Raw genomic sequence first — 15,796 nt, forward strand, 5'->3', positions numbered from 1 at the left:
CATACCGCAGATGAATGGCAATTAACCTCTCAGACGGAGCTGCACAGCAAATACCTGCAGGGGTTTCTGATTAGAGCTGTTAAATGGTATTAACAGCTGTGGCTGTAGGCAACTTCTTCATGTAGTTTTGTATTTAGTCCACAAGAGTGGTCAGCATCCGTCAGGTTTACCTCCTTCTGGCTGAGCTTTAAAAGGTTGGTCGTGCTACTCATGCTTTCTGAATCATTAGTAAAGTTAAACAATTAAGTTGTTATACTGAACGTAATGAGTTTTCAAATTCAGGAAATAACAGCTTCTTTCCAGTTATTGCCTGCTTCCCATTAACAACCCTGTCCCCTTTGTGTAAATAAATGCCTTGGCTATAATTACCTCACTTACGGTACAATAACTACCGGTTTCACATCATTGTTTTCCAAATGATTTAGGCTATTATGCTGTTTTGCGTTATTTACACTGAACAAAAACACATCTCACATCTTTCACAAGCTGAACTCAAAGACCTAAATTTTTTTTTAAGTTTACCAAAGGCGTATTTCCTCCAAATATTCACTCGTGTTACATATCAAGATGGTGATCAGATACACATCATACACCATGGCCAGAATAAAAGGCCACTCCAAAATGTAAAGTTTTACTGTATTGAAGGTGGTGGTGGTCAGAAAAGTGCAGTGCAACAAATCTCATTTGCATGGAGTTGATCATGTTGTTGTATGTGACCCGTGCAATGTCGGTCCATTACTCTATGATGCTGGATTAGACAGGAAGTGGAATAAGCTGTCGTATATGCCAATCAATCGCATTCCTGACATGCTTAATGGGTGACATGTACGGTGAGTATGCTGGCAAGTATTGGGATGTTTTCAGCACCCAGGAATTGTGTACAGATCTCCTTGCAACATGGGGCACGCAATCTGCCATGTGCCCCGTACAGTAAAAACTGGGATTGATCCGGGAAGAGAACACCTCTCCAAAGTGTCAGATGCCATTGAATGCGAACACTGAGCCCACTCAAGTCTGTTATGTAGGGGGAACTGCAGTCAGGTCGAGACCCCGATGAGGATGATGAGCATGCAGATGAGCTTCCCTGAGACGGTTTCTGCCACTGTGCAGAAATTATGTTGCAGCAGCTGGGTGGCTGTTCTAATCTTGGAGGTTAGAATGCTGGATGTGGAGGTCCTGGTTGGTGTGGCTACGTGTGAGGTGTTGTTGTGAGGCCGGTTGGCTCTACTGCCAAATTCTCTGAAATGCCTTTGGTGATGGCTTATGGTAGAAAAATGAACATTCAATTCATGGACAATTCTCCGGTGGGAATTGGTGATGAGAAACTTTAATCATTTCACTGACTTGAGTTCCTTTGAGTCACTCGTATAAGTGAAACGGGTACTCGAGTCGTTCAAGTCACCCGTCACAAAGCACATGCGCAGGAACTCAAACATGCAAGTTCACAACTGAGTTGTAAATACTCAGTGAGCACCGATGAGTTAGTAAACCTCAAATCTTTGTGGACTACCCATGAGTTGAGCACCTGTTTGTCAGGGAAACTCAAGCCGTGTCGCAGCTGGGGTTGGAAAGGGAAAGGAAAATCGATTTGAGGCAAGGACGACATATGTTGCTTTTTCCACAGAGCTAACACATTCATAGAAATGTAGTTAGAGGAACGATTGCACAATTAATGACATATTACCTGGTTTCTATTTGTAACTTATATAGGGGTAGAAAGATCGAGTATGCGAGTATGTGTTTTGAACCACTCGTTCATGACTCTCTCATATCTAGTGGGACATTCCTGCAGTCAGCATGTCCACTACACACTTCCTCAATATTTGTGGCATTGTGACATGTGATAAAACAGGAAATTTTGGAGTGGTCTTTTATTGTTGCCAGCCTGAGGCAAGCATGCACAACAATCATCCTGTCTAATCAGCCTCTTGATATGCCACACCTATGAGGATGGATTATCTCAGCAAAGGAGTGGTACTCACTAAAACTGAACACATTTTTGAGAGAAACAGATGTTTTGTGTACACAGAAAAAGTTTGACATCTTTTGAGTTTAGCTCATGAACAAAAACCAAAGTGTTGCGGTTCTATTTTTGCTGAGTGTATTTAGCCAACCATGTAATTAGAATTGTGTTGATGCCGTGGTTTAAAGAAAAACAATCATGAAACCAATTACATGTAACAAGACAAGTGAGAGAAATTTGTAAATAAATACATTAAAAAAAACACACACTGAGATGGCTGGCAAAATTTCCAATCAAGGACCACCTTGAAGTAAAACTATGACTAAAGCAATCCTCATACGATTAGCTAGTTGCACACGGTCTAATTTCACATCATAAGAGTGACAGAGCGAGTTGAAACAGTCATGGCATGAAGCTTGGCATGGTATTCCTATTTGATGATCTGAAAATAAAGTTAGGAGATCGTGTGCATGTGTGTACTGTACCTCTTCAGTGGCTCTGTGCAAAGCCACAAAATGGTTGAGGTTCACTTGAATACTGCCGAACACCGACGTAAACATCTTTATCATCAGCCAGCCCACACATCTAGTCACAAGCACAGAGTGATGGGGATGCAGACACACAGAAGAAAGAAGATAAAAATTTAAATTAATGGGTAATGAGGAGGAGAGTGGGATGACGCATGAAAGGCAATAATGGACAGACAGGGAGAGAAGTCCTGCGCTGGCAAATAATGCAGTGCAATCTTAAAAATTGCTTGGTATTATATGTTCTTCTATTTTAAGACTAGTATATTTTATCACAGTGTTTGCCATAGAGTGTGACGTGAGCTGCTTAATCAACCTTATAATATGTAATATTATAATATGGCAATATGCCTACATGCAATGTTGGTTTAAACTGGTCTAATTGAATGAGCCGGAAAATCATAATAGCCACACAATTAAAAACCCACCGCAAAAGGCTCGGGGATATGCAGGTATTAATCATGGGGTGGAATGATGAGAGCGGATGGAGCCGCCCTTGGCTGTCACCCCCCTCAGGCGCTTTAGGGTCTGCTGTGAGAGCCTCCCTCACCCTGCAACACAGCGAGCGCAGAGTTAGACAAGCAAAAGATCCCTTTCATCCGAAAACATTCCCTCTTGGACAACATTAACCTTGAGTGAAGGGGGTTAGAAAAATGTTCAACTCAATTATATTGACAGATACAAAATGAAGATACAGGGAAATATAATGACAGTCCCATGTTACCAAATCCATTCACTCTCTGGGTGAGTCACTTCCTTTCTTTGATTCTTTGTGTGTCTTATCTGTTCTCCTTTTGTTTTTCCTCTCTGGCCAGAACAGCAGGATCCCATTACATTTTCTGTTTGTTTCCCTATCATTTATTTACTCTCTTCTCCTCCTCCATCTCTGTCATGTCTGGTACCTGTTGCTCTGACAGACCCTCTCCTGCCTGCTGTTAACAGGACTTGGATCAACCTTGCGGCCGCTAACACACAGCAGGCAGCATAGCCTCCGCACTAGCCAGCCTCTGTACCTACGGAAGAAACAAAGAAAATTTGGTTGTTTGTGTCTGTGGCAACACTAGTATTGGAGTCAACATAAAAAAAAATCAACAATTACAGTAATCTCTCCTTTGTCACGGTTAAATAGTAGGTCCAGACCTATTATGCTAATTTTTCGACCCTTTGTATTCAGTTGTAGACTCCTATAGAGTAGCTACACGCAATAATTATTCCAGCTGTATTTCCTTTGATTTGTGCTTCCTGCCAAAATGGTCTGTTTTATTATTCCACCCACAGCCCGCCTTCAGGCATGCCCATTCCGCTGTGATTGGTCACAAGTGTTTCCTAACTATGAACGATATAAGGAAGTCCACCCCTCTGTGATGTCACAAAGGAATGGTTTTACCACGCCTTTTCAAACCAAGCGTTTTGAGCCATCCTAAAGTTCTTTTAGGGCTCACTTCGAAATGCACAAACATCATTATCTGAAACTGAAGCAGCAAAATTCGACCTGCAATGTGGCGGGGACCAACTGTATGTTTGTTTTTGTTTTTTCAAAACTATTGATCAATTAAGTGTTATTTTTCAATATTTTAAAGTATTATTTTCCCAGTGGATATGATGAAATTCTGCAGTCGTACTTCTAACAAACCAGATGAGCTTGAATGAACAGCGCCTCTATTGGCTGCAGGCAAGTCAGGCACTCCAATTTTGCAATAGATTCATTTTTAATGGTCTATTAATGTAATCATTACAATCATTACCTTGTGTGAGTCTCATTGATATCAAGAATGTTGTGGAAGCCAAGGGAGGGTTTTTGTCCAAACTTCTTACTGTGGTTTGACTGAAAAAGCAGAAAGTCGACCAACAAATCAATATTAACCCATTATAACAGAACACCATTAATCTTTGAACGCAAACTATGCAGGCCATTTAAGAGTTGCAGAACTGTCCACAATTAAGTACCGTAAGCTTTTAAATTAGTACAAAGGCTAGTTTCTTATTGTATGTGGGTCATTCTCCTGATGGGGGTACCAACAGTGTGGCATTGCAAGCAAAAATGTTATTTAACCAATTAACATATTAAAATGAAGTATCACTTGTTCCCTTTCAGTTAATGACAAACGTTTGCAAACGACTGGTGTTTTATAAAGTAGTCCACACTGTTTGCACAGTTATTCAACATGTTTGCAGTATATTTTTTTATATGGTTATAGCTTCAAATCCCTGTAGTCTGTGCGTCATGCCCCCCCGAAGCAACCGCACCACTGCCGGTACCCCTTTCCGAAGTATCACCCATACAATATGATGCTGTCCAATAAAATTGGATTGGTTTCATTTGGACTGTCTCGATCACAATTCTCTCTGTATTGTGTGTGACACACTTACGAAACTTTCTGGAGTGCACTGTTGGCAGCATTGGCCCACAGTTGGTCGGAACTTGCCCAACACAGGGACAGATGTTATTTTTAAAGCCCATGACAACTAAAGCATAAGGAAAAAGAATTATATACACACATGGAGTCATCATTACAGAAAACAATGGCAAAACAAAATATAACCAAAATTTATATTAAATTAATGGTAACAGACATGTGCATAATAAATAGTGGCAAAAAATAATAATAATGTTTTTCTTCAATTATCAAAGTAAGTAAAATTGTAAAATGAATACCACCAATGAGTAAGTGCAGTGCAATGAAGCATTAGTTAGAATTCAGACTGATCCTGTTTAGGTACAGCAGGCTAATGAATCTCCAAAAATCAATTCCACTGATCAATGATAGTGATCTGAGAAAACAGAACACGCAACTGAATTAGTGTATTGCTGAGACAATATAATAAATAGACTACACCAGTATACATAATATATAGACTACAGATGACTGTAGTGGCATTCGTGGATCAAGTTATTGGTCTTTCAGTTGTATCTTTAAATGGAAAAGAGCACAGAGAGAAGAAATAACACAAAGACAAAAACTTGGAGGGTAACATTTACAGTATAGTTTCATTATAAACAAAGCAAAATCAAATGAAAACGAAAGATTTGGAAAATATAGCAAATATAGCCTCTGTAGCCTCTTTGGCTTTTGTTGTTGTTGAGACATTCATTATCATGAGATGTCCTTGATTCATACTGCCTGCATTCACACTTGTGGTTCGGTATGCTGCTCTGGACCAAACATTTGCTCAGCAATTACTGTACACTTGTATTTTTGTCTTCTTTTTGGTCACATGATTGGGCTGATTTTATGATATATTTTGTACTTTGGGTTGAATGAACTACACCGGCACAGCAAATGCACCAGAGTTTATTTTAACTGAACCAAAACACGACGACTGCGAATGCTCCCTTAGATGAAGCCAAAAGCAATGCATGCATATTTCTTGGTGAAAGTGAAGAGCAACGTGTTGGGACTCTAATGTATATGCATAACAAGGCAGTGAAGACAGTGAAAGGTCCTACAGCAGGTCTTTTATGTTGATTAGCCGGGGGAATCATCACGTCTCTATTTGACCCGCCATTCAACTGCTGCACCATGATGAATCCCACGTAGCCTTCAATGCAGTGATCTACCAAAGCAAAAGATTGGAGGAAATTATGTAAATGGACGCAGCATGTGAGTGGGCAGTACTTTTTTTTTTTTTTTTTTAACTTTAAAGCATATTTTTATCTATATGCTTAGACTAACGCACAGAAAAAAAACAATCCGTGCACCCTTGTGTGGTCTCATAATCTCAGTGTACAAAACAAGAATTGTGTCCTCTGGCCCTCTGTAGGTAAGTGTTTTATAAGAGCACTCACCGATCTATCATTGTTTGCCCATAGATACGATTCCAACCAGCTAACCGGCACTCGTCCGCCTCCACCATCAGAAATTCTCTTCGTTTCGTCCTTGCAGGCAAAGAGAGGGTTGACTCTTACTGCCACTTTCCCTGCAGCTGTTTTGGCTCATTTCACTCAGTTGGAGGCAACTTTTGATTTTTGGGCTTGCAATGAAAGAACTACAGCACAACAGCAATCATCAGGTATAGCTGGGAAGGTTCCCGCAAGAGGGATATAAATTTGGGTTATAAATTTGTTCAAAAGCAGGCTTCTTAGGCACATGTAACATATGGTGACATTCAATCACTATGCTTATGCCATGCAACTAATACAAATGCATTCATTAGAATTAAGTAGAAAATCCAGAGAGGATAAGCGGTAAAAAATGGATGCATTGATATATTATGACTTTTCCAATTTCAAAAATAACAGCTGCTTCCAATTAACGGTCCCGTCCTCTTTGTAGTTGTTAGTTAGAGCATTTACAGTACACACCTGACGAGCCATGTGACTAGACTAGTATGATATGCTACTAATACTTACATTTATACTGTATCTATTAATATTAAGTGCAGTGGAGGTGTCTATGAATAGAATTAATTGACATGTGAAATTATTAAATTAATAATAGTAACAAGGTAATTATAATTTGTTTGTTTCTGTAACATCCGTCAGCATGTAAAGAAGTGATCAGATCAAAATCAGTTGTTTTCTTTTTTTTATAGACTAATTTACACTTTGGAATCCGTATTAAAACTTGAGCAAAGGAAATAGTAGTTCATAAGAGATCACATAAATTCACCCAAAGCCATAAACAAAATGAACACCTTTAATAATGCAGATTGAAATTACAAGATGTCACTTGACAGAGGAATAATAATCCCAGGATACTTCACATGATCTCCTTATGAACCTCTTAGCGGTTACACCCATCATTGAGATGAGTCTTATTAAGTTCAATGGAAGATTTTACATTTGGGTCTTTGTATCTCTCTCTGTTGATCCCACTCAGTCCCCATTACTTAGCTAATTGAAACCCAAGCTTACCCCATAGGGACATGCTCCATTTCTCCTGGCTCAAGTTCCCACATTCATTATCAACTCCAGTGGGAGAAAATTCACTGATAAGAGGTTGGCGGGAATCAGTGATGCTTTGCAGGTGCAGGAGTTGATGGAGGGGATGTGGCAGCAAAACACCAAGTAAAGGGTATGAAACTCCAAATTACACAGTGAGAGAATAAGCAAAAGGCTCTAATGGGGTTATATAATCCACTTCCGAGAGGGAAAACACGACCACATGGAAACAACTATAGACTGCAGTATTCCAAGGCCAGGCCTGTGTAAAACTGAAAACAAAGAGGTTCATGCAGCAGACATGCTAAACATGCTAAAGTAGTGGTCATTTTGACATATACTCAACTTGAGATCACAGATTCCTCCACATGGTCGATCGTGATCATCAATTATACCCCTCATCAACATTCTGCTTGATTGTGACTTTTGAAATGCCATATTGACCAAAATTTAAGAAAGACGGGTCTTATATTCTGTACCGGGACACTGGAAATGCGCTCCTTAAAAGTACATCTTGTGATTTCATTGACTGGATAAACTGTGCAATATGAAAGCAATCAGTGGGCAACATTTGAATTGGAATCATTGCGGATTCAGGTGCTTTTAAGAGGCAGAGTTATAAAAGTTGGCATGGTCTACATGAGGGTGCTCACCAGAATTCTTTTTGGGTGAAATGTCTGAACTTCCTCTTGAATTTTTTTAATGCACAGCCTTTGGTCCAACAACAAAAACACCTGTGTGAACTCAAAGTGAACTGCGCACAAACTGATCTGATGCTGTCAATCAGCTATACTATAATAGGATTAATAAAATACAATGAATTAAATGTTTGCACTGATATTGGAAAATATAAAAAGGGATCAATTTTGTCTTTGATTTGCCTTAAAAATAGTGTTGCCTTGATAAAATGTTATGATGAGAAAACATTTTTTTTTAAAGAAAATAAGGAACATATCCGGTAGGTTTCAAATAGATAATGATCTAGCAAAACAAAACAACCGGGTGATCCATTGCATTATTTAAAAGCAGCCCAGAGGCTTCTTCAGCAATGCAGTGGGGAGTGGGGATTGTGCCGAGTATGCGGAGAACACCACTGGGACATTGACATGATGCTCTTTTATCTATGGTGTGCTAGTAAACCTGGCCTTTTGAAAAGAATCTTAATACTGTATAGGCATACAACTATGCAGTGGATGCGTCAACACTGCTGAGATCACATATAGAAAATCAATCAGCACATCAGTAGCTGGGACTCACGAAGCACAGTTGCATCCAATGCTTCACAGTCCATACAACAAGAATTTTTTATCCTCGTTTTGACCCTCAGATTTTTCCTCCTATACGCTGCATTGTTTACGGTGCATTGATGGTGGAAGACTCTAAAATGATGTTTGGCTTTTAACAAACCTGTGCTCAGGCTTTTAGAACTATTTAAATTTAATATTGAATCTCAGTGAGTACATAAAGATGAAACAAAAAAAAAAAGTCCAACTTTGAATTCCTTCTGACTACTCAATTCCAGTAGTGTATTTTATAGATGTATCAAAACATTAAAATAATTGTGATGCTGTTGAAACACTTTTGTTTACTTGCTGCAGAGAGCTGTTGACTTAACTTGGCATCCGTGGCACTGTGCTTTTTGTTTTTTTTGTTAAATATTGACTTTCATGGTGTGATGCAACTCCCATTATCGCTCTGCCAAACATCAACATCAGGCCTAATTATCCAGATTAACTGCCAACACCTGTGTGGGTGAGTGCAGCCTTTATTAGTTCCCCCTTTTTAATGGCAGCCAGCGTCACAGGAGGGAGCGTGTCTCACTTGGGAGTCTGCTCTAAACACAGAGACAGGGGATATATATTAAATAGGTAGTAAATGTGGCCTACATAAGACAATGAATAGAAAAATATCAAGAAGCCTTAACACTGTTAGCTTGGGTTAACCTAGTTAACACAAAAGACTGATTACGTTGTATTTTTTTTCAAAATATTTTGGAACTGGAGATGTGGAGCCACTGGTAATACACTCATTTACATTGCGGACAATGATCTGGGATAAGCTTCAGCTCCTGCCGTGACCCTGATCAGGATAAGCGTTGCATCGAAAGCAGTAGACAACAATTAGGACACCCCCACTGTGTTGCATGTGTTATTAATTTTCTGAAAAATACACCTCATTAGTCTTTGAGAATGCATTTGAGAGTTTGCTCAAACAGTCCAACATGAGTTTTGTGGACTTGCATTTGACCATGTTCCTCAAGGAATCCTATGGGGAGTACTCTGGGAGTATTGGGTAGCGGACCGCTGTAGGACTGGTGTCAGAGCTTGTTCCGTATTGCTGGCATTAAGTCAAACTCTTTTCCAGTAAGGGTTGGAATCCATCATGGCTGCCCAACAAACATGTTTAAGGGTTTCTTGAAAGAAGAATCAAGAGGAAAATCAGGGAAAATCTTTGACAGGCAGATTCTGATCATTACACTGAAGAGCAAAGGTTGAAATCAAAAGATGTGATAATAATGACTTATCCCCATATTTCTATCAGGCAGATAGAAGGGCAAAAATATGTTGAATTCATATGGGATTAAAGAAAGCAATTATTAATATTGCTACAAACAATCCTCTACGTTCTGATTTAACCTATAACAGCTTTTCATCTCTCCCAGACGTAACACTGCTGAAGAGCAAAACTACCTGTGATGCTGTGATGAAATGCCCATGGCTTTGCCTATCCCAACCTCCAAAACACAAGCCCATAAGCACTCTGTGCCCTACAGTCACACATTCACACATTTGCATATTAAACACACTCTAGATGCAATATTTGCAAAGCTATGTCAGCACAGGTTTTTAACAAATGTTTACCACACAAACAGGAACACAGCATGACATTGTATGCAGGTGAAAAACACCATCAGCCAATAAGATTATGCAAAGCTTGATGGGGAACTGTATAAGAAATTGGGTCAAGCATGACACATATGGAAAAACAGCATTGAGGACAAAATAATCCAGAGTAAAATAATACTTTTAAAATGCTGTAATTATAAGACAGGGCATGTATTTATCTAAACCACATGAAGGACACAGGCGATAATTGCAGAGGGGCTGTTTTTTATAAAATGCAAAAACTCATTAGCAATTTTATTTTCCCTTTAATATCAATTTGAAGCGCATGAGAAATTAGAAAAAACTAGCTCGCTGTGGAAAACAGTGATCAACATTTTTGCCTCTTTTCAGATATGTTGCACACTAAACTACTGTGTTTCGTTCACAATGGATTTATAGTACGCCTTGGGCTTAACACATTACTTGATTAATCAAAACAAGATTCAGTTTACTAGACGAAGAAAATAATCGTTAGCTGCAGCCCTATCATTTATTAACAAGAATAATGCACAATGCAGCAATTTTGACGGTAAGAAGCAAACTGCTCAGCCAGCATTAATAACATGAGTGTGAGCATGGTAAGCACAACATGCATGAGATTCACACCAACAACACAGAAGTACGTACAAGTGACATTTTAAAGGGGACCTATTATGCTAATTTTCAGCCCTTTATATTAAGATGCGGACTCCTATAGAGCAGCAACACACGCAGAAAGCTTTCTAGATCTTCCAGAATCTGCACCAATCCAGCTGTATTTCCTTGCATTTCCAAAACTGTCTTTTTAAATTATTCCACCACAGCCCGCCTCTGGGCACACCCACTCCGCTGCAGTTGGTCATACTCCCAAGCGCTACAGATTACTTCCGGACAACTGTCAAACCCCGCTAATATTGTCGGAAAAGGAGTTGTTAAATGAATGAAATCTTTGGAGAGCTACTTGAAAAGAATGATAATGTATGCACGGCTGGTGCAGAGGAGCTCAGGAGAAGCCAGACGTGAGGGTGCTGCGTTTACCGAGTGCAGACAATTTTCGCACAACATCGGTACTGGGAATGTGGTCATTACATATTTTTTGCAGGGCTATCTGTGTTTAAAAACACTGATTGTGGTGAAAACGTCTATTAGCAACCCCAGACATCGCTGAGCTTGTAATTTGCATGCATGCAGGTAAGACGGTCCCTGTATGCACACACTATAATGCTACACAGACATCCGCTGACGTACACAAAATAAACATGGTGCGAACATGGTGAAATCTTTCACAAAAGAGTGCTGGGCATACCCTGGCACTCCCATATAAGGAAGTCCGGCTCCCTGTGACGTCACACGGAACTCTCTGAAACAGAGTGTTAAGAGCCACACAAATGCGCAAAAATCCTTCTCTAAAACTTTGGCATTGTTAAACACGGGAATATGATATTCTAACAACATTTATAGGTCAGAAAAGTGGGAAAAGCATAATAGGTCCTCTTTAAAGTCCCTGCAGAGGTCCATAAATGCCGTCCACTCGTGATACTTCAAATGCAGCTTCTGCCATCTTGTGGAGCTAAAAAAAAACGGAATCAGGTTTGCTTCAATGCCAGTGTTTTTTTGACCTGCCTCTATTTAATTAGAGACACCAGCGGTTATTTTCCTTTGTCGGCCAAGTACCCGGCGACCCTATGAGACTGTGTATAATTGGAGAATGTAAGATATCCTGAAAGGATCAAAGAACAAAACTGAAACTACTAATGTGAGATAGTGACACATTCTGTTCCCATTGTAACATGGTAGTAATAATTTTCCATCCATCAGTCAACAGCAGCATGTATAGCTCCATCCATACACAAGCAATTTTCCATTTTTTAAATGAAAGGCATAGTACTCTCTTCATATCCGGCCTCTATTTGAGCAATTTTGTAATTACACACACCCCAGTAAAATTCACGTCATCAGGAAAATCACATTAACTCATTCAATACCAAAGACATATTTATGTCTTACTCCAAATATACATCTTTTACGTTTTTTTGCATGAGATTTTGCATGTGATGACGCAAGTGCACAACAAAAAAGGACACGTTTTAAGCCATGAAAATGACCACAAGGTGGCAGATCTGCAATTGATTAGAGCTTGGCATGGATCTTTTCCATGTGTTAATGGGCTCAGCAGCAAGGAGGAAGTGAGACAGCGTGTGGAGAGGTGTAGCGTGCAAAAGGTTACACATTGTATGGAAATTTTAATACATGCACAAACACACGCAGTGTAGTTCCAAATGTGAAAATTGTCAATATGTCATGGTGTTATATTTGTAAATAAATTGTTATTTTGATGAAAAACAACCATTCATGGTGTTATGTTGTGATGCAGTTGTTTAGATATTTGAGCTGTCACAATGGCAAACAATTTGTGACAGAGTGAAAGTTATGCTTAAAATGTATCGTTTAACAAAAAGCTGTTTTTCTCCCTTTTTTGTTGGGAACTGATGTTTTCTGAAACTTACCTCTGTTCTACTGTTAATTAGAGAACAGAAAATGGTTCTCTAACAAACTTTTTTTTTCTGGTGAAAGACCAGAGTCTAATCTTTACTGTGGTAGGTTCTATGTTTATACACCCATAGAACATCTGCCAACATCGTCTACAATGGCTGGTACTGCAGCGGTTGAATTTTCAACAAATGGCTGGGATTGAATGAGTGCTTATAAGTGTAATTACAAATGCTAATAATAATGGCCAGGAGCGGTTTATATGCAGCATCAAATTCTAATTGTGCCCCATGTGCACAATAAAATGGGGAATACATCAAGCATCCCTCAGTTGCAGGCTTGACTGTCCTTTTTTTATGCCAGTAGACCCAACAGTAAATCAATGTGTTGAGTGGATGAGTGAGATTAAAATAATGGAAGTCGAGGAAAGCCTAAATAAAATCAATCAACCAAGGAACAAGAGCTTTTCTGACCCACAAACATGTTGAACTTCCTCGCATTGATGTCCTCCACTCTGCCACTTCATAAAATGAGAGAACACAACCATTGAGGACAAACATGCACCAACAATGGACTGGAGTCACTTTGAAAAGTTGATTTTCCATTAACTGTAGTAAAATTGACAAGTGAACATTGTGCATGATTTAAGAACAGATACTTAAAGTCTAATAAATTGCTTGTGGTGATGAAAGTGGAATCAATAGTCTGCAAGGCTTTAATACCCTGTGGCCTCTGCAGTCTCAATGGAATACACCGTATGTGCACATTAAGTACACATGGGCTTGGCTGGGAGTGATGTATAGTGGAGTGATTACACTGCATTGTAAAATTCAAAGGACATACAAGTTGTTAATTATATGGGAGACAGAATTGCGTTAAAGTGCATTGTGTGTGCTTGCAGCCTTGTTTGGTGACCTACAGATGAATAATGGGACACAGTCAGGATTGTACTTGAATGTATTTGTATTCATGGGCAGGTTAAACTCGTCCTAGTCTTCTCATGTGGTAAATGAAATGTGTGGCGCCAGCCAGGAGGTGTTCCTGAGAGAAAAAGCTAGAGTCCTCAGTCGCCATGATGGTTGTCTGGGGTAGGTAGCGGGTCATACTGTATATTAATGTCACCACGTATTCATTGATGTGACTGGGCATTAAAAACATACCGATTGCATTTAGGGGAAATATCTTATGTAAATGACCTGTGTAATTTACAGTAGAAACAATGAATGAAGTATTATTGTTGTTAATACACACGTTACAGGCACCAATGAGCTCCCCCTGGTGACCCACCAGGCATGGCAGCTGGGCACTTATGGCTGTCGTTGGCCAATGACCTGCTGTGCTGGGACATTAAAATAGATATTGTTATTATATACTGTAAATTATATGTATACATTTTTTTTTATTATAAGTATAATTTGAGATAATTGGCTGTGTGATGATTTCAGCGTTCATTGTAAGTAAATGTCACTCCAGAATTTTTTCAGTGTACTGTCCGGCACCCCTGCCCAATAGTACTCATCATAAATAAAGTTAATCCGTGTGATTGGAATTGGTCAATATCACTCTTGGATGATCGGTATCGGAATCAGAAAACGCTGAAGACATCATAGATGGGCAACGTAGCTTCCAGTTCTGGCTGCCTTTTTGTTCGCTAGTGAATAGGATGCTAACAAGGACGTTTTCTGAAAAAAACAAAAAACTTTAAGAATACAGATGGACTCACGCAGTGTATTAATAATACTACAAGACACGCGTCATATTGTACACTAACCAGGGAATGAGCTCAAACCGAGGCAATTTGTGACATACATTTTTTATGTTAACTGAAAAACACACTAACCAGGGAAGACACTAACCGAGGTTCAACTGTATGTGCAGGCCACTCTGACAAAATTTCATCCCTAACATTCATAAAGTACTACAAATAATGTGACCAGATAAGGACAGTCAAAACATTTTCTTATTGTGGATAGTAAAAAAAAAACCATTACATATTGTGCTAAGAGAAATAAGATATTTATATGGCTTTTTCAATATGCAATACACACATCTAAAAGAAAAGAATTTTTTATCACAAACTGGTTATTTCATGACTTTCATCACAACATGCCTTATGTCAGTGCAGTGTTGGTATAAATAATTTCTCAACGATGTAATCAAGTTTCATCAAAAAACATATTGCTGCAAGAAAGGTATACATTATTTGAATGGCGCCCTCAAGTAATTCAACGCCTGGGTAAACAAACAGGAAAGCGTTGGCAAAACATTGTATAACAGAGCACTTCTGTGACATGCATAAACAGCATGTCGTGTGTGTGGATGGCTCAGTCCAAACTTGTACACGCCAAGTTGCAACATTTTGCTGGAGGAAAGAAGTAGATGGTCTTCAACTATTTTGCTAAAGCCCTTTCCCCACGACCAGTTGCTGGCGGGGATGACACAGGAGCCAGCTGTGGTTTTTATTTGCACACTTTGATGTTGTTGACAGCAAAAAAAAAAAAAAAGGACACTGCTGGCAGTAAACTAACTTGCTCACTCAGATGTGCCGTGGTTGGGCAACATACCCACATATAGAAAGATTTGCTCCGAGTTCTCCTTGAACTTCTCCTTGTACACCCCTCACACTTCAGCAACGACAGTGGTGTGAAAAAGTTGTTGACCCCTTCCTGATTTGTCACACTTAAATGTTTCAGATAATCAAACAAATTTAAATATTGGTCTATATTAGTCTATACATATTAAAAAAACACTCACACACAAAAATCCCTCCCGTGTCCAAAGTAGCAAAACAAAACATCCTGATGCGCCAGCCCAAACAAATACAAAGGTGGTGAGGTGAACAGGCCAACTCCCTGCAGGCCATTGTCCTGTCACCTCACGTGCAAGTATTTATACTGTTGCGGAAAAAGGCAGAGCCAAATTCAGCTGCTTTCTGAAAAATGCAAAAAAAAGCATACAATACATTGCCCTTCCCTAAGAACATCAACATTAGTGTACAGCTGATGTATAAGACACCTTGCACTCCTCCACCTTCTCCCTGCTGATCAGCTGGGTTCAAGTCTGGAGACAA

General features: G+C 39.4%; 1 protein-coding gene across 2 annotated transcripts in view; it reads right to left on the bottom strand.

Annotated features, from left to right (window-relative positions):
• gpat2 (glycerol-3-phosphate acyltransferase 2, mitochondrial) overlaps window positions 1-15,796 on the bottom strand; it is an 83,256-nt gene that overhangs the window by 27,008 nt on the left and 40,452 nt on the right. For both annotated transcript variants that reach the window (XM_058070386.1, XM_058070388.1), the window contains exons 3-8: window positions 5,939-6,045; window positions 4,861-4,956; window positions 4,236-4,315; window positions 3,393-3,503; window positions 2,919-3,041; window positions 2,449-2,548 (exon numbers count right to left, since the gene is read on the bottom strand). In XM_058070386.1, coding sequence (XP_057926369.1) covers window positions 2,449-2,548; window positions 2,919-3,041; window positions 3,393-3,503; window positions 4,236-4,315; window positions 4,861-4,956; window positions 5,939-6,013 — 585 coding nt within the window. In that variant the 5' untranslated portion in view covers window positions 6,014-6,045. The remainder of the gene's footprint in view (window positions 1-2,448; window positions 2,549-2,918; window positions 3,042-3,392; window positions 3,504-4,235; window positions 4,316-4,860; window positions 4,957-5,938; window positions 6,046-15,796) is intronic.

Source organism: Doryrhamphus excisus, chromosome 4, assembly GCF_030265055.1.
Source record: "Doryrhamphus excisus isolate RoL2022-K1 chromosome 4, RoL_Dexc_1.0, whole genome shotgun sequence".
NCBI lineage: Eukaryota > Metazoa > Chordata > Actinopteri > Syngnathiformes > Syngnathidae > Doryrhamphus > Doryrhamphus excisus.